The sequence below is a fragment of the Stegodyphus dumicola genome, chromosome 5 (genome assembly GCF_044657685.1).
Source record: "Stegodyphus dumicola isolate Sdum_Otavi_A_Nest chromosome 5, ASM4465768v1".
In the NCBI taxonomy this organism is placed as follows: domain Eukaryota; kingdom Metazoa; phylum Arthropoda; class Arachnida; order Araneae; family Eresidae; genus Stegodyphus; species Stegodyphus dumicola.
Window position 1 is genome coordinate 120,669,837 of NC_140772.1, and position 19,455 is coordinate 120,689,291.

The 19,455-nt window shown below is 32.2% G+C and overlaps 1 protein-coding gene across 4 annotated transcripts in view; it reads left to right on the forward strand.

Moving 5' to 3' along the window:
- The window catches only part of p (WD40 repeat domain-containing protein pink), a 142,450-nt gene that overhangs the window by 107,992 nt on the left and 15,003 nt on the right, over positions 1-19,455 (forward strand). For 3 of the 4 annotated variants that reach the window (XM_085816995.1, XM_035374000.2, XM_035374001.2), the window contains 4 exons: positions 322-434; positions 2,005-2,323; positions 16,046-16,121; positions 16,214-16,276. In XM_085816995.1, the coding sequence (XP_085673121.1) occupies positions 322-434; positions 2,005-2,323; positions 16,046-16,121; positions 16,214-16,276 (571 nt within the window). Of the gene's footprint in view, positions 1-321; positions 435-2,004; positions 2,324-16,045; positions 16,122-16,213; positions 16,277-19,455 lie in introns of those variants that run through there. The other variant, XR_015041206.1, reaches the window with a different exon arrangement.

The following is a 19,455-nucleotide window of genomic DNA, read 5'->3' on the forward strand; positions in this document are numbered from 1 at the left end:
TTTTTCTGTATTTATTACTGAATATCATTTTGTGACTAAAATAAAACTTTAATTATGTATTCAAAAAATGAGATTGTTTTTCTGGTAGTCTTTTGTTATCCCCTTTTCAGTAAAAGAAAATATTTAAAAATAATTATATGCAATAAAGTATTATCAAGTGAAATAATAGTTAAAGCCTCTAGTAATTAAAAAAGATGTTTTTTGAAAGTATTTGCATTTTCTTTCTTTTCAAATTTTATTTTAATGTTATTAGCCTTTAATTATTATCCTCCTGAATTGTTTCATCTGGTTTGAAATTATCGTTTGTAAAATCTTTTTAAGGTATTGGAAAGGTTACATCTTATTAGCAAAGAAGATGAAGTTAAACAATGTTCATAGAAAGTTAGTTATTCATTTGTCTGATGTTAATCTTTTGAGTGCCAATGATCATTTAGGTAAGCATTATGTTTGTTTACTGTAGAATCTTGACATTCATTTTTAAGGGAATAGGAAGCAATGAAAGAAAAAAAATTAAATGCAAAACTGCTATGTATTGTAAATAAATTAACTGTTTTAAATAAATAACATAAATTGTTTTATCATGACTATACTGCAATAGAAAATTAGTTTTTAGTAAAAAGTGTGTTGTTCTTTGTTTTGTTGGAATTTTTACCGAACTGAAAATACAGTTTTGTAAGATTTGTAATGTCTTATTGGTCTATGCAATTACTGCTTTGCACATAGAAAAAAGCTTTAATCTTTTATAAGGTCTCGGTAAGCTTGTCGCCTGCTCTTATTCATATTTTCACTTTCTTTTTCTTCTTCTTCATATTCATTGTTGACCCGAACTGAAAAAGTAATGCTGAAACTTTTGCAAAATGTCAGTAAGGAACTAAACAAAATAAGCTGATTGAAAATTGCAACAAAATTATATTCACAAATTGCCCTACCAATTACACCAAATGATCCGTGTGTGAAATGCTACTTTGATAACACGATTTACAAAAGTGAAAAAAACTGATGGGTGCAAGAATAAATAATGTTACAGAACTTCTTCAAAACCAAAAATAGCATATAATGCATACAAGAAAACTACCATTGCAGGAAAAATAGATTGAGGTTCTACTGTATATTGTAAGTTAATGTATAGATTGTATATACTGGTATAAAAAGAATATTTATGCAGTAAATATTTTAATTGTGTGTTTAAAAGCTATTTGTCTATTACCGAATCAAATATTAGGCTGATCTGATTCTGATCTTCCATTGAGCAGTTTTTTGCTTAATTTTAATTTCAACTGAAATGTTGTAACATTTGTGTGTGTGTGGGGGGGGGAATGTGCCTATTCAGTTTGAATTTTTTTTGCTTGTTATGACCAATAACTGTAGTTCTGTGTAGAATAATTCAAATTTACAAAAATGTTTTCTTAAGGCTTTAAGGCTTAAGGTTTGTCCTGTTTTGTAAGTAATGTAAGATTTTTGACCTCTGCTATAGTATGAGGTTATGTAAATTGATATAAAAATTTCTTCTATCATTAACCTTTTAATGTTAGAATTTTCATAAACTTTTAAACAATAAATTGTATTATATAATTGATAAGGTATACAACATTAATAATGTTTAATTTTTGCATTTGAACCATAAGTATTAATACATTCACTGCCGAGCGAACGAGATATTCATGGTTTCACTACAAGATAGCTTGTGGTTGGCAGCAAATGTGTTAAATCTGAGGAAATGATCTGATCTAGTTGTCAATATTAAATGTATTTTAAATAATGATTCAAAATTATGTTTTTGCTCAGAATTTTGGAAATACTTTTTAATAAATCAATTGTGGTAATCTACTTTAGCAGGTGAAAAATCTCTTCCCCGTTTTTAATTTATATTTTGTGAAGTGTAGACTGTATGATTCAAAAGTGTGGAAAGTTTCCCCCCCTCCTTTTTTGTGCTGGTATAAGTTTATATGTGATAATTGTTGAACATGAAAGTCAGATTTATGTAGCTGAATGTTCTTCTGATAGGTTATTTGCCAGCAAATTCAGAAGAGTGGAAAGAATTCTTTTCACTGTATTCACAGTCTTGTTGTACAAATGGATTTGTAACATGTTTGATGTGCAATAAACAACATAATACCTGCACAGACTTTTTCCTGTCCTCTGATGATTCTAAACCTTGGAATACAACTTTACAATGGGAAGCCATAGCCAGGGTTGCCTTATCCCATTTTGACTCCATCAAAGTATTAGAAATTTTGCAACAGTTAGATATTCCAAATGGAGCTTTTACACCAGGGTTTCACAAAGCTATTGTAATGACTTTCCTAATGGAAAAGCAGCAGAGGTAAGAGGTTTCTTTTATCTATGTGTATGAATTTTATTTTAATAGAATAATGTCTTATTTATCTGAGTAGAAGGAAACTGAGAGAGACAGTAGTTTAAAGAGCACAGAGCCATTTCAGATAATCAGTCTACGAGAATTTTTTTATGCATTTAAAGGTAGAAAAAGCATATAAATGTTTAACAGTTAGTAGAACTGTATGTAATCATAGTACATTAAGTATCTATACTATTTAATTCTAATATCTTTCTCCACCTCCTACAGTACTCATAAGCGAGTATGTTGCACTTGCTATAGAATATTTATTTATTTTATTGGTAAAAATGAAACAATTAAGTGTTCCTTATTTTTTAAATACAGGGTTTTTTTGGGGGGGGCTTAATATTTCTTTCTAGCTCAGTGTTTTCTTAGTTAAATTGGATTTTACTGAACGAAAATTTTAGAGCGATCTTTTAAATAACAATGTCTTATTTTTTACACAGCTTTATTGTTTAGGACAAATATATTGTAGATACCTATTTATCTGACCTTCATTTAACTGGCCATGTCTTCATCTAAATTATTTTCCCCCCTGGCATAAAATTTTTGTAACTAGTTCTGAATGTTTCATCGTGAACCTTAGAAAGCAGAATAAAACATATTCAATATTTAAATAAAAATTAAAAGTAGAAATATATTGATTATAGAAAAACCATAAATTGAATGAATAGTGAACCTCAAATTGGGGAAAATAATTGACAGAAAAACTAAAAATATGTACAAGAATTGAGTAAGCAACTGAAATCAGTAAAAAAGTTCTGAAGAACGTATATTTAGTTAAATATGTTAGCTAAAGAAATAAACATTTATATTTTTATCTATTTATGTGTGTGTATTTAAGATATATATATATGTAAGATATAAAAATATGAAGGAAAATTATTCACAAATTATTATTTAATTGGCAATAGCCTTTAAAATTCCTAATTTCAATTTAAATACAACCCCTTCGAGGCATATATACCATGTCACTGACATCATTATTTCCCTTCATTAAATAGCAAAAGCTCCTGCCCAATCATCGTTTAATATTCAAATAAAATGTTTGGAGTTTATTTATAGGCCCCGCTGCATACTGTACATCATTTTCTCCTCTGCTGTATTGCAAACTAATTGCTTGGTTCTTTTGATTTAAAATTTTATAGGGGCCTGAGAAAGGAGGAGAAAGTTTTTTTGTATTACAATATTGAAATTCTCATACTTTACTACATCATAGGGTTTAAAAGGGAAGTCGTATCTATTTTTTTCTATATTATGATAAGCATCAGGCCTTTCCTTAGCAATATTCCTTCCTTCTTCAACTGGCAGGTATGTATCTTAATTTTCATTTAAGAGATCATAAGGTAACTTTACATTAAATAAGATGGTGGGAATTTTTTTTCAATATGTGGTGTGTTATCATACTCTTCAGTAACTTGAGGTAACAGTTTTGTTCATGCAATATTACCCTGATAGGTACTTAATTTATATTTTAATCTAGTTACGATAGTTTGATTTCTGTCTACTTTAGAATTATTTTATGGTGTAGTAGTAGTAGTTAATAGTTGTGTAACATTATTGTTTCACAAAAAATACTTAAATTTTGAGGAAGCAAAGGCAGCATTTCTATCACTTAAAATTTTCTTTGGGACCTGAATTTGAAAAATTTGTCTTAAGCAATTTATGTAAGTGTCAGTAGTTAACACTTTAAAAACCAAATGTCTCTATAAATTGAGCAGCATTTACAATAGTTAAACATTCTAATTCTTAACAGTTCAGACTTTTGCGTTTGCTGACGATATTGACATAGTCGCATGCACTTCCAAGTCACTTAGAGAGGCTTTTACGAGGGCAGTCCCAAAAAAAAGGTCTCCTATTTTTTGGGGACGTAGAGAAAGTTTTAATACAGTTGTTGGCAACACTGTTATAAGTGTTGCCTCCTCCACTACCACATAAGCACACAGGCGCTTCGCTCAGATGCTCAGTCTTGGCTTGGCAGCCATTCGAAATGGAGCTCCCGATAAATGTCACCGCGAAGTGCGTGCAGTTATTCGATTTTTGAACGCAAAAGGCGTTAAACCGGTTGAAATTCACCGCCTATTGACGGAAGTGTATGGACAATCGTGCATGGATGTCAAAAACGTTCGCAAGTGGTGTAGAGAGTTTACAGCCGGTCGTACTGAAATTCATGACGAAGAGAGGAGCGGGAGGCCGTCAATTGCCGACGAGACAATCGCGAAAGTTGAGGAACTCATGCGTAAAGATCGGAGAATCACTCTGCATGCTCTCTGCATTTTGGTTCCTGAGGTTTCCAGATGATTGTTCAACCCTTCCTGAAGGGCATGGCGGCAGGCTGGTATGACATGGGCATTGTAAAACTGCCACGGTGTCTACAAAAATGCATCGACCGAAATGGCGATTATGTTGAAAAATAAAGCATTCTTTAATCTTTAAAGTGATGTAGCAATTATAGAAAATAAACGATTCTTTGTATATCTAAAAATATAGGAGACCTTTTTTTTGGGATTGCCCTCGTACATCTCTAGAGGCTGCAGCCAGCAAAATGCATCTAATAATCAACCAAAATAAAACTAAATACATGCCATGTGGTAATAACAGAAATCTCTATTTTGAAATTGGGAATTACAAATTTGAAACTTAGCAAATTTAAATATTTAGGATCAGAAATTAATACTCTCAATGATTTAATGCCCGAGATTCGTAGGGGAGCCACTTATGCTAACCGATGTTTTTTCGGTCTCAAAAAAGTACTTGAAGTCTAACTTCATTAGCAGAAAAATGAAGATTTTAATTTACAAAAGCTTAATCAAACCCATTCTGACATACTCTGCTGAGACCTGGGCAATGACAGAAAAAGCTAAAAGTATTATTTCTGTCTTTGAAAGAAAAATTTTGAGAATTATTTTTGGTGGCATAAAATGTAACAATATCTGGAGAAGAAGAACTAACTCTGAACTCTATAAATCCTCTAAAGAAATAGATAAAGTAAAATATATAAGGATTCAGAGAATTAAATGGGCAGGACACCTGTGCAGAATGGATGAAAATCGAGTAACTAAAAAGGTCTCCTCGGCCAGACCATTCGGCATCCGAAAAAGAGGAAGACCTAAACTTAGGTGGCTCAACTGTTTGTAAACAGACTTAAGAATTTTAAAATAACCAATTGGATGCCTATGGCAGGGATCGAAAAGCTTGGAATTCGATTCTGAGGAAGGCAAGGGGTCATCCTGGGCTGTCTGGCCATTGAAGAAGAAGAATAAGAAACATTCTAATTCACTAATTGCATAATTTTTCTCTTAAGATCTTAATTTTCAAGAATGGAAAGCTATGGATGTAAACTACCATCTGAATGCTGTTGTTTTAAAACTGCAGTAACAGCATCTTTAGATGTATCTGCAAATACATGCCAGGCATATTCTGGGTTAAGTACAGTTAAAAATGGGTCTGGAATTTAAGGCGTCTTTTAAATTTTTAAAGGCAGTTGGCATTCAGGTGTCTGTATATATGGGGTACATTTTTTAAGTAAATTTGATAGAGGTGCTGTAATTCTTGCATAATTTGGGATGAATTTATGGTACACATTGATACTTCCAAGAAATCATTGTTATTCTTTAACATTTTCAGGGAGTTGTAATATTTTAATAACTTCAAAATATGCTTTGCTGGGCTGATAGTTTCCTGCTTGAATTTCATATTGTAAAAAATTTATTTTTTCTTTTGCAAAACAGCACTTAGATTGTTTTAATTTTTTTTCACATATGTCAAATATTAGTTAAAAATGTTCTAAATGTTCGTCAAAATTTAAGAAAAATACTACATCATCAAAATAATTTAAAGCAAACTGAATTTGATATTTATTTAAAATTTGTCTAGGGCTCTTTGAGAAAGAACTGAAGAATTTTTCAAACCAAAAAGTAAACTATTGAATTAATAAAGGTCAAAATTCATTATAAATGCCAGTTTTTCACCATCTTTTTCATTTAACTTTGCATGCCAATAATCAGCTGCTAGGTGTCATGTAAAAAACACTCTTGCATTCAGTTGGTCTAGCACTGCATCTATTCTAGTTATGAGTTCAAAATCTGTTTCAGTAATTTGGTTAAGTTTTTCGTAATCAATGCCTAATAGAGTTTTTGGCGTTTTTATCTCTTTTATAAACTAAACTTTTAGAACTAATTATCTTTAAGGGATCTTAATTTTGTTATTATCTTTAGAAGATACTCTGTATGGTCTATACGCTTCAGATAAATTCTGAAGTTAATATCACTCTTGAAGGTTCACTATTAACACAACCCATAATGCACAGCATCATATTTGCTTTTTGCAACTATACAAGGTGTGACACAAACACACACACACACACAAAAAAAAAAAAAAAAAAAAAAAGAGACTTAAGTATGTAGCTTGAAAAAAGAGTGCAGTGGCCAACAGCTGTTTTGATGATGTCATCCCACACACCTCTATCCATGCAGCTAGTTTCTACTTAACTGATCACACCAGTTGGGAGTACTGCGTTATTGAGTGAACATGTGCAACTGCATTCTGCCGGAAAAAATGCCTAATGTAAAAACCGAACAGCGAATCAACATTAAGTTTCTTGTGAAACTTAAGAAATCAGCCACAGAAACATTTCATATGTTAACTGAGGTTTATGGAGATGAAACTTTGTCTCATGCACGTCTGTTTGAATGGCATAAGTGGTTTTCAGGGGGAAGGGACAAAGCATGCAGATATAAATCAAAATTCAGGGCATTATTAATTGTCTTCTTGAACATTAATGGAATTGTAATGATTGAGTGAGTTCCCAGCAGTCAGATTGTTAATCAGCAGTACTACACTGAAGTACTAAAAAGACTAAATTAATTAAGGATTAAAAAAAATTAGGAAAGAAATGCCACAGTTGTGAAGTGATGGATGGCTGTTGCACCAAGACAATGCACCTGCTCACACGGCCCTATCTATCAAACAGTTTCTGACCATCAAAAACATTCCTGTGATGGAGCATCCTCCTTATTAACCTGATTTAGCTCCATGTGACTTTTTCTTATTTCCTAAAGTTAAATCTTGCTTAAAGGAAGGACATTTTACCTCAGTTGAAGAGGTTCAGGCAAAAACAGGGAATCTCTTGAATGGCCTTCCAAAAACCTCGTTCCAAAACTGTTGCCAGCAATGGCAGCACTGAAAGCAGAAGTGTGTGAATGCCAAAGGGGACTACTTTGAAGGTGATAATGTCACGGAGAACTGATTTGATAAGTACAATGATTTGTTGGACCTGTCTCTTTTTTATCGTGTGTCAAACCTAAGGCGTAAAAATATCAAATAAATCTGAAATTAAATTATATCATAAGTTGCAAGTCTCCTAGATTATTTTTTGTAATGTGTTTCTCTTTTACTAGATTCCAGCTATCTTTCTCAACACATTCACGAACATAGAATGATAAGGTCTCGACTTTTAAAAAATCTGCAAATAAAGCTAATTTTTCTTTTTCAGAAAATCATTTTTCAAAAATTATCAAATACTGTCAAAAGTCGTTAATCCGGACTCGTCGGAACTTCGGCAATTCCGGATTATCGATTTTTCCGGATTATAGATCATCAGTTTAAATCTGGTAAGATGGCATGCAGAAATTATAAAATTAAAAATATGAAACCGTAATTTATGAAATAAAGAACAATTATGATCTAAAGGGTATCAAAATTTACAAAAAAAAAAAAAAAAAGCTTAATATTTATTTGTTTACTTTACTTTCTTCGCTATCGGAAGTGAATTATAATGACGAGGAATTTGATTTAAATCATATCAAAGACGGAGTACATTGAGATGAAATACTACATTTAGTAAGGAATTATAAGCCAAATAAAATAAAACTATCTGCCCTGAAGATAAGGATAGTGCTGACAGATCAACTTCCAATTCATTGCGCGCCGCGGCGTCCCCCCGCCGCAGAGCAGCGTGAAATTGATAAACAGATTTCGGAATGGTTAGATAAACAAAGGATATGCCTTTATCCATTTTTTGCAGCAATTCCACTTTTTGTTTAATGGACTTCGAAACATACTTTCGCTTTGTTTACATATTAGTAAATATATATCAGAAATTCTATTTGACATAATCGAAAGTTCAAGCTTACTTTTATAAAATTGCTCTAACTGCAAAAAATAATAAGACTCGAAGATTAAGGAACAACGCAATCTACAACATTAACTGATTTAGATAATTTTAGCTTAGCTTATACTGTCCGTTATACATTAAACGCGCATGCGTAAATGTATTTTGGACATGCGCACACACATATTCGCAGCCATAAAGGGCTTACGCGTCAATGAGACACATGCGCAGAAAGTTTGAAGCTTTGAGGTCCGGATTATGGGTGTCCGAATTAACGACTTTTGACTGTATTTGTGTATGGGATAATTTTTAGCTGCATTAAATACTTATTAAGTATTTAATGTATGTAATACTTAGGAAGTATTTAATGTATGTAATACTTAGGAAGTATTTAATATATGTAATACTTAGGAAGTATGTAATGTAAAAAAGTAAATGTATATACAGAAACAGTTTCAGATTGGGACATCTTGTATCGAAATCTTGTTTCCATTTAGAATTTTGTGAAAAATCAGAAAGTCCTTCACGTGAAAATAGAAAAACAACATTAAAATATTATAAATAAATTGTAAAAAGCTCGAATTACTTACTTCGTAGAAATGAAAAAGTTTTAAAGTATACATTATTAGCAAAATAATGAAATTAAGTGCTTTTAAATGCAATATTGAATTATTAAATTTTCATTCCATCAACAATAATTTTTATGTTTTTTTCAAAACAGCAAAATAAAAATAATTTTTGAACAAAAGTGCATGGTGTGAACTTTAATAGCATTTTTGCCAGTTCCGTTATTGAAGGTTCTGTAATTTCACATGCTTATATAGAAAGAAAATAATTATCAAACTGTATTGACTTGTGACTCAGAGCAGGGAAAGATAAGCACTTTTAGCAGGAAAGCAGGCTGAAGCACACAATAATTTTCACTATTTTACACAAAATATTTTCTTCTTATTCACAGGCTTGATTTTAGTCTTAACTTGAAACACATGCAGTTGCCGACAGTAAATATGCTGGCTACTGCATTCTAATTATAATTAACCTGCAAACTGTTCTTTTCTTTTAAGCACTTTCTTTTTACTTTATTCATTGAACTTTTGCAGATGGAAATACTTTATCCACTAGTAACTGGCTGAGTTTGTGGCATATGTTTATTATGGTTTTTTTTTTTTTTTTTTTTTTTTTTTTTTTTTTTTTTGTTAGCAGGGTGAGTTTTGGTTGTGGGCTTTATGTATTAGTATTTTACATCAGTCATATTCCTGTGATAGATTCCATCTGATAGTCTTTCCATAGGTATATAGTCCATAGCACAAAGTACTACCACACATATACTCTCTAACATACACATGTTTTAAGTTTTTCTTACTACTATTGTAGGTTATTGTACACTGGTCATCAAAATTAAAGGATAATGAGAAAAAATATGCTCATTAAGTTAATGTTGCAACCAATGCCCAGCACTGTAATTACACTGGTTAAATAAATTAAGAGAATTTGCATATTTTATCGAATTGCATGAAAAGAATTGAACTGAAGGAAAACCCACGGCTTCTAGATAAAAATGCAAATCTTGTATGGGAAATACATAAGCATAACACGTGTGTGTAGGTGGAGCCAGCAGAAAACAGGCTTTATAAACGCGTGGAGGGTAAGAAGAATTGCTTTCACTGGCGCACCTTGGCAAATTTCTTGGTGTTATCTTGCAGCAGTCAGTTAAATTCACATCGGAACAGTAGAAAATGAGTAACCACCAACGTTTAGATGATGGAATGAGGTGGCGAATTGTGGGGAGGCTAGAGGCAGGCCAATCGCAAGTCCAGATATGCAGAGAGTTTAATTTAATGCTCCAGCATCATTTGTAACCTATGGAAACAGTTCCAGGATACTGGATCTATTAAGAGAAAGCCTGGGCAAGGTCGCCCAAGAGCCACAATGGCTTGAGAAGATTGTTATTTGTCCATTTTAACGAGGTGTAACAGAGGGGCTACAGCTTCTCAGCTTTCTTGGGACCTGTATGCAGCCACAGGAACCCATCTAAGAAGGATGTCTGTTTCCAAAAGACTGAATGAGAGAGGGTTGTTTGCCAGAAGATCGGCTGTTTGCATCCCGCTCACATCTACGGACAAGAGTGTCCGATTAACATGGTGCAGGCAGCATAGTGTTTGGTGTACGGAACAATGGGCGATCGTTCTGTTCACCGACGAGTCCCGTTTTAGCCTAAACATCGCTTTTTGCTGCACTTTCATATGGAGAGAGCCAAAGACCCGCTACCTACGCTCCAATGTCTGTGAAATCAACAAATATGATGGTGGCAGTGTAATGGTCTGGGCAGACATCATGTTGGATGGCCACACACCTCTCTGCATCTTTGACAGAGGCTCTGTGACTGGTGTGAAGTATAGGGATGAGGTCTTGGAGCCCTATGTTCACCTTTTCTAGGGTGCAGTGGGCCCCTGAGTTCATTTTACAGGACAATAACGCGAGGCCACATAGAGCTCTTCTAATCGACGAATTTCTCGAGAACTAGGGTATCCGTCGGATGGATTGTCCAGCCAGGTCTCCAGACCTCAACCCTATAGAGCATGTCTGGGATGCTCTGGGGAGGGCAATTGCAACTCGCAACCTTCCAAGAGCCATCCAGGAACTGAAAACAGCGTTGCTGAATGAGTGGGACCATTTGCCTCAGGCACTGATAAACTGCCTTATTTCCAGTACGACATTACACTGCGAGGCCTGTATAGCTAGCTGTAAGAGGGGACCCATTTCTTTTGCGTCATCTGCAACTGCTGTTTCAGACCTTCAGACTCCCATGAGTGTTACACACGATCGTGTGTGTCTATTATAACTGTTGAATGTTTATTTTGTTTGTATTATATCAACCTATGTTCACACCAAATTTTATTAAAATGTGTCCAGTAGTTCTGGAGATCATAGATCAAATATGAAAATTCTCTTAATTTCTTTGCAGAGTGTATTTATGTTAATTAACACGTTGAGCACCAAGCGTATTTCTTAGGCAATCCCGTTCAGGCTACGCGCGCCGCTTAAAAGCGCTGGTATTGTAGGGCCAGCGATTCTTATCGCAGTAGAAGATAGTTTATGCATGGAATGTGATTTCTATAGGCATTCATTCAACATGTTACGCGCTAAGTCTGTTTTGTAAATAGTTACATTCTATGCAAAGATATTACAAAGCAGAAAAATAGCATTACTGAAATTCGGAAAGAATTAGCGCTATCCCTTACAAGTTGTGAAAAAGAAGATATTCCATCGAACAGAAATGCAAGAATATCTAAAAAATGACAACATAAACTTCAAAGAAAACCGGGAAAAGCTTCTGGAGTACGGAAATATTGTAAATTATGTTATGATAAAAATGCAACTGAAGCTGGTAGAGTAATGGCCAGAAAAAAGACTAAGACAGTTGTCACATTTTGTAGTAGCTGTAATGGAGAACCGTTTTTATACTTACTGTGTTTCAATGAAATCCATTAGTCCTGTAATGAATCAAAATTAAGTAAATTTTAAATAATTTTTCTGTAATTCCATAAAACAGTGTAAATTGTATAGTTATATATCATGTTACACGCTGTCAGCCAGCGGTGGTCGACGTGACCTAAACAGAAAGTCTAGTGTCAGCCACAGATGGCTGACGTGGCCTAAACGGAAAGTCTAGTGTCAGCCATGGCTGACATGGCACTCAACGTGTTAAAAACGACCGAACACAAAATTGCACTTCCGTCCATATGTTAGTGTTTTGGAAATATAGAAATTCGGTGATTGCAATGTGATGCCCAGTGGACGCATTTTGGAATTCTGGTCTATAGTGTTGTTAAAGTGAATGTGGTTTCAGAGAGTAATCAGTATCCAGTAGTTATGGCTCAAAAGCATCATTTAAGTGAAGATCAAAAGTGGCGAGTTATTGGTAGAATTGAGGGAGATCAGACGCAAATGCAAGTTGCCTAAGATTTGAATATCTTTCAAAATGTCATATGAAGAGTTTGTAGCCACTTTTTAAGCGCTGGATCAATTAATAAACAGCCTGGTCAAGGACGACCAAGAGCACTGCATCAGATGACCATTTTCTGTCATTGTCAGCTCGAAAAAAAGCATGAAGTTGCTACAAGAAATTTGGCTTTAGAACTTCAGGCTGTCACAGGAACTCAAATTAGCTGTTCCAACTGCTGTGTTAGAGCTTCACTAGGCTGTACTGTATGCTAGGATACTAGTGGTTTGTGTCCCACTCACTTCACCACCGAGAGGTGCCTTTTTAAACTGGTGCCATTGTCATGTTCAATAGAGCCAAGAAATTTGAACATTAGTATTGTTTATTGACGAGTACAGATATAGTTTGAACAGTGATTCTAGATGTGTTCTGATCTAGAGAGAGAAAAGAACACTCAACTTGCCTTCCCTTATCCGTGAAATATCCTGTTTTTGTGACTGCACGGTTTGGAAAGGAATCATGATAGATGGCCACGCTTATAAGGTATTTCTCCCGCTTTCCAGTATTTCTCCCACTTCTCTAGCGTGCCTTCATGGTGTAGCGGTAGCACGCTGGGCCGGTATTCCAGAGGTCCGTGGTTCGATTCCCAGCGAAGGCGGTTGCATATTTTTCATCTTTTCTGCTTCCAATTAACCTAATGACTCTACACGCTGAGCTGGATATCTTTCAAGGAGGTTTTATAACTACTCAAGGATATGTGGACAAGTTATTGGAACCCCAAATTAGACTGTTTAGGGGTGCTTTTGGACTAGAGGTTTTGCAGATGGCAACACTTGGCCTCATCGAGCATATGTAGTGTCAGAATACTGGCAAACAGAAGATATCTCACGATAGATTTCTCACCTTACTCACCCAACTTGAACCCGTTTGAGCATGTATAGGAAGGATGTCTTAGAGCAGCAAATTACAGTACATCAGATTCATCCCTGGACCCTTCAGGAGCTGAGTCCACTTTTAGAAGAGTAGCATACAATTCAAGACTTCATCAACATTTTTATAAAGTCTGTGAAATCAAGATGTAAGATATGCATAACTGTTCGAGATGATCATACACCATATAAAAGATTTTTTTTCCAGAAGAGGTGACTTAATTTTTCCAGTTTCCATAAATTTGGTTTTAATTCACTATTTTGTGAATAAACTGCGAAACATTGTAATTTATGTTAACTAATGCTTTTGCACAAATTTCTATTAATAAATTTTAAGTTTCAGTTGTGTTTTATTTTTGTCATTATAATTTAATTTTGATGACCAATATGTAAAATTCTGTTTACTAAATTACTAAGACCTAACTTGAGTGTACAAGTTATTTTTCTTGAGTTTTAATTTTCATATGTTTATTTTTTTATTATTATTTTCAAGTACATTCTATAAAGAATTTTATGGCCATAAATCTAAATAGAAACTTTGATGTTTTTATGCAATACTAAATACCTTGAATAAGGAACGGAGATTTTTATTTAATTGTTTTTAAGTATTATCAGTAATCAACAAGTAGTTATGCTAATTTGCTTGTAGCAGACCTGCCTTTTTCATAAAATTTTATTTTATTATTATATTGTATTTTGTTCATTCTTATGTATTAATTATTACATTGCAGTATAGCAAGATATTCTGGTTTTGTTTGATAATGAGTAAATAAGTATTAATTCTAATGAAATTTCATCGATTTATATTGCAAATATTTTGGTTTATATTGATTACCATAGCTTTTATGAAAGACTTTTAAAGTCCTAGAACTATCAAAGTTATATTGACATATTCCAAGAGACATTTTAATAACTGTGCATTTTCTTGACTGTTTCGTGGGGGGGGGGGGAATCAGACTCCAAATTTAGAACATTTTTATACTATTTTCAGAAAATGTTTCAAGAAATTTACAAACTTACATTTTAAAGACTTAAATTGGAATCTAAATTGAATTTGCAGATTATATAATACTTTGTTCTAATATTTCTAAATTATATTTTTATCTGTTTTTATATATTCAAATATGAGAAAGTTCATGAACCAATGTTTGGACATAGTGAAACCTAAAGGCTATGTCCCTGAAGCAATTCTTTTGCTTCCTTGTTGGAATTTTATATGTTATGTAAAATTTCTCTGCCTTTGCTATTGCTGTAATACTTTTCCTCAAAAGACCTTTTTATCACCAAGTCTTTTTCTTCTTTAAAGGTGGGGAATATGTAAAATATAAAAGTATGAAAGAAAGGTATTACAAAATCACTGCTTAATGGAAAATAGCTCTTTAAATTCCTAATTTTAATTTAAGTGCAATACCTTCAAGGCATTTATACTGCATCACTGACTTTATTCTTTTCCTGCAGTAAACTGCAATGTGAAAGCTGTTGACCAATCCTCATTTAAGATTCAAACAAAACATTCTGAGGTTATTTATAGGCCCTGCTGCTTAAAACGCATCACTTTCTCCTCTGATATCACTTAGTTAACACATAAGCAATCGCTTACCTCTTTTCAAATATTACTTTAAAAATGTGGTGCGTCTTTTGTACCAGTTAAGTGCCCTAGTGTTGTACCAGTTAAGAAGATATATGCTATGAAATTCATCATCCAGAAATAAAAATGATGTTCTTCTATGATGCATCTTATTTGTTTGTGAGCTACATATCTCTATCACTATCCCCAGCATGACTGCTAGTTAATTGATGTCTTCTCTATTAAGTTCTCTCATTTTATCATCCAAAAATATCATGTAAATATGAAGTGTAATAATTTAAATCTTGATGCATAAAAAAAGCAACAGTCAGTTAGGCCAGTTAGACCTTTCTTTTATTCTATGCATAATGTGGAGCAAAGTGTGGTTGTTCTTGAAGAACTGTTAAATTTTTTAGAAGTTTTGGTTAGAAAAGCAGTGCAACAATCTCTCTAGAGACAGGGAAGTATCGATCAAATGCAAAGTGTTCAAGATGAAATCATGGTTCAGAATCGTTTAGTTTAGGTTTACATTTTCCTCATTGGCTGTTAAAAGATCCTGAATCTGAAACTTAGTAATTGGTTGGAGTATTTTGCAAGTCTGTTCTTCATTAGCTTTACTTAAAAATCATAAGACATTGGATTAGTAATTTTGAAATGATGCAGTCTAGTAAAATTTATTATAAGCAGTTACTATTTTTAAAACAGAAAGGGAAATTATCCAGATTAAAATAGAGATTTAAGGGGTATTGGAAAATAAAGTTAGAGAATTTTACTTTTTTATTGCTTTTAAATCCTGTTTCAGAGAAGTTGGCTCATCAGAAGTTTATTGGTATATATTTGTTTTTCTTTTTGAGTATACTGCAATTGTTAGCTTACAGTGTAATTAATTCTTGTCACTCAAATGGATTTTTGTTTTATGTTTTTAGTTGTAGCTGCATCGTGGCTTTTGTTTTTCCTCAGTAACATATTTGTAGCAACTTTATAATCATTTTGCATTCTTTAAGTATGCTATTTAATGTATGCTTTTTAATGTAAGTAATTTTGTAGTATTTTATCAATAAATAGTTTAATAAAAAATAGTTATTTTGTTTCCAGTTTATAATTTACTTTAAAAACAACAACATGTCTTGTTTTTCAGTGCCTTAATGCATAGGGCTTTAACTACAGTTGGGAGTTATTTATGGTCCCGAAAATTGCAGTCTCTTTCCCCAGAGGTAAATGTCAAACTACTAAGTTATCAAAATATTGAAATATTCCTTATTTCAGTTATTATTTGAGATTATAGTTAATGAAATTCAATATTTAGGCAAGGCACACATTACAGAATGAAAAAGAAAAGCCTTCAACTTCTGATTCACAGAATTCAACGGTAATTATGTTTTTATTGAATTTATCTGAGTAAAGGTAATTCATAATAATACTTTTTTTTTATTATTATTTTCTTTTCTATATGTTTAATAATGAAACTAAGAATATAAATAGTTGAAATAGTCATGTTGTGATGTATTTGTGCTAAAAGTGTTGCATACTTTACCTTTCTGTGTAGTATTGTAGTATTTGTGAATGATGTATGTTTGCATAATATTTAGTTTAAGAGTATATAAGTGCAAATGCGTTTCAAATTTTAGTAATGTTTCAAAGCTTGATGGCAGTGTTTATTGTACATAGAATCCATAATAAATTAGCAGTAAGAAACTTTGTTGTGACACAGACGGCCTGTATTTTAAACAAGAAATGAAATATTTTTCAGTAACAAACTTCATTGGCAATAGAGCTGCAGGTATTTCTACTCATCCTCTAGCAGAAAGCATCTAACTTTTTTTTTATTATTACAATCTTAATGTGTAGTCAAAGATTCTGCTTGATAATAAATACATTTTAATTGGGGTATCCTGCTTTGGGATTATCAAGAAAACGATGCTACGTTCCACTAGTTAAAATATTAGAAAATCCCTCGGTGGTGGTATCCCTGTATCTGCAGGTTATAGATTCCAATGTTTACAGTAGATACTTGAAACCATGATAATAGTGACTGCTGCATATAACAGTACCCAGGCAGCATGTATTCGTAATTTGCACATGAAAAATACGTGCAATATACGAATACCCCTTCGTATAAAAATATAAAACTTGAACATAAAAAAAAATATCATGAAAAGTGTCCAGGAGATATGCACATTACGAATGTAAAAACGCTGTTTAAACACATTTAATTAGACTTTACACCATTAAAAACACGCCATCCACATTTTTCCCCTGCATGAGGTGAAATTTTCCAGTTTGTTAAATGTGATAAGCTAAAATAATAAACCAAAAAGTTGTTCATTAAGTAAATCATTTTTCTAAAAATATATGAATTTAATATTCTAGAATTACTGAAATGGAAGATAGAAATGATTTTAAAGTTACTGAAAAATATTAATTTTTATTTAAAAAATTCATATTTATTATTATGTATTAAATGATCAAATAACTAAGCAGATTTCAAAAATAAATTACTTTCATAGGTTTTACCTTAAATAAAAGTAATAAGAGACACCTTCCCCCCCTTTTTTTTCCCCTCCAGTTTATGACTTTTGTTTAATGCACATTAATAAAAATATAACTGTAGTTTTCTGCACAGACACTACCTATGTGTCCATCTCTAGGGAATTTCTTTTTTATTAATGATCATTTTATTTTGGTATATTTATTTCACTTTTTTGTTAACCCTTTGTTGCATACAAATAATCTTGATGAAATAAGTTAAACAAAAATGTTTGTATTTTTTCTACTGAAAATAATCTTAGTAATAATAAAAAAAAATAATTTTATTCAAATTTCATTTTAAATAATTGCTACAGTGGACAGCATGCATATACGTACATGCATACAAATCTCTTCCCAACGATTTACGATCATTGCATTTGAAATCGTTTCCTGCCTTGTTTGCAGTGATCATCACCATCTTCTAAATGGTAAATCTACAAATGACATGCACATACAGATCCCCCCAAAATACTTTCATTTTGTCGATTGTGATTGAATTCATTTTGCTACGATTTTGTAACCTGTACCTGTTGGATTCAAATGTCAAATTTTCTAGAAATTCCTTGCCAAACATAAACATTTCCAGTGGTGCTTTGGCTTGATAAGCAGTACATTTGAGTTTCAATTAACTCTTTTTGGTAGATCTTTATCTACCCACTCCACAATTTTCTCAAACTGGCATTTAAAATAAGATGTCTAAAATTACTAATTATGAATAAAAAATGGCAATATAAGAAAATGTAAGCAGTATTGTATAATGTTTGATATGAGAAAATGTACTAACTTGGAAACAGAAGTAGCAGCCATTTTCCAAATAGCAATGCTTTACTTAGTGATGCTATACAGCCATCTATGATCGACAGTTGAAAGTTCTAATAATATAGAATGAATAAATAGAGGAATGGAATCTGTTAAGGAATTTACAGAAGAATAAACAAATTTAAATTTTTGTCTACTAGAGTGGACATTATGCAACAAAGGGTTAATTTAAAGTCTCACAGCTAATGGTGTTCCAAAATATATCAAAACTTACCAGAATTTTTTTTTTGGGGGGGGGTCATTTTGAAAGCATTTTTGTTGATCCAGTGCCTTAATACTATAAATATTTTAGCCATTGAAAAATAATATATATTAATTGGTGTAGTATCAGTGTCTAAAATTATGGTTTGATATGTCTCATGTAAACAGAAACCCAGTTTAAATCAATAATAACAAAGCATACATAAATTAGAAATAGTGACTGCTTTAAAAAAAAACTCTTATAGTGTTATTTAGAGAAAAGTCAATAGAATTTAAGAGCCATTCAATGTAAACTAAAATGCACCTTTCACATGGTGCTTTTCCATTCTTAAGAATTCTTCTGAAAAAAGAATTACTCTTTTCTTCCAATAAGATTCCATTCTTATTGGAAGAAAAGAGTAATTCTCTTTTCAGTTCAACATCAATAACAATAGTAATAATAAAAATCCTCAATCTTAAAATTTAATATGCCATTTACATTTCTGTTCAATTAAGTTTTATTTGTTTTAGGTACCTTAATGTAAGACATTATTATAAACAGGAAATTTCATGTTTAATGCATGGATAGGTTAATTTTTTTAAGCTTAATGATATGTGTTATGATTTCAGTATTATTTCTGAAACCTTCAGAAAGAATTATAATTAATGATTGATTGTTCATGTGTTAAGTTTGTTTCTAGTGTTTTACTGTTATCAAAAGGATGAAGCCATGATATTATCAGACATTATTTTAATTATCTAGTTTTACATTAAATTTCAAAATTTTACAAGTCTTCACAAAAATATGAAAGCAATAGAAAACCAAATTCGTTTTTCCAAATTAGTAAAATGGACACTACCAAAATATTAATGAAAATTGAAAATATTATTAAATATTGAAATCTGCTGCATATTTTTTCTTTTTTAATTTCAGTAACACCAAGTTAAGTATTAAATATTAAATTCAAATGCTGACAACGAAACTGGCATAGCCTAGACTTATATGAATAGTAAGTAATG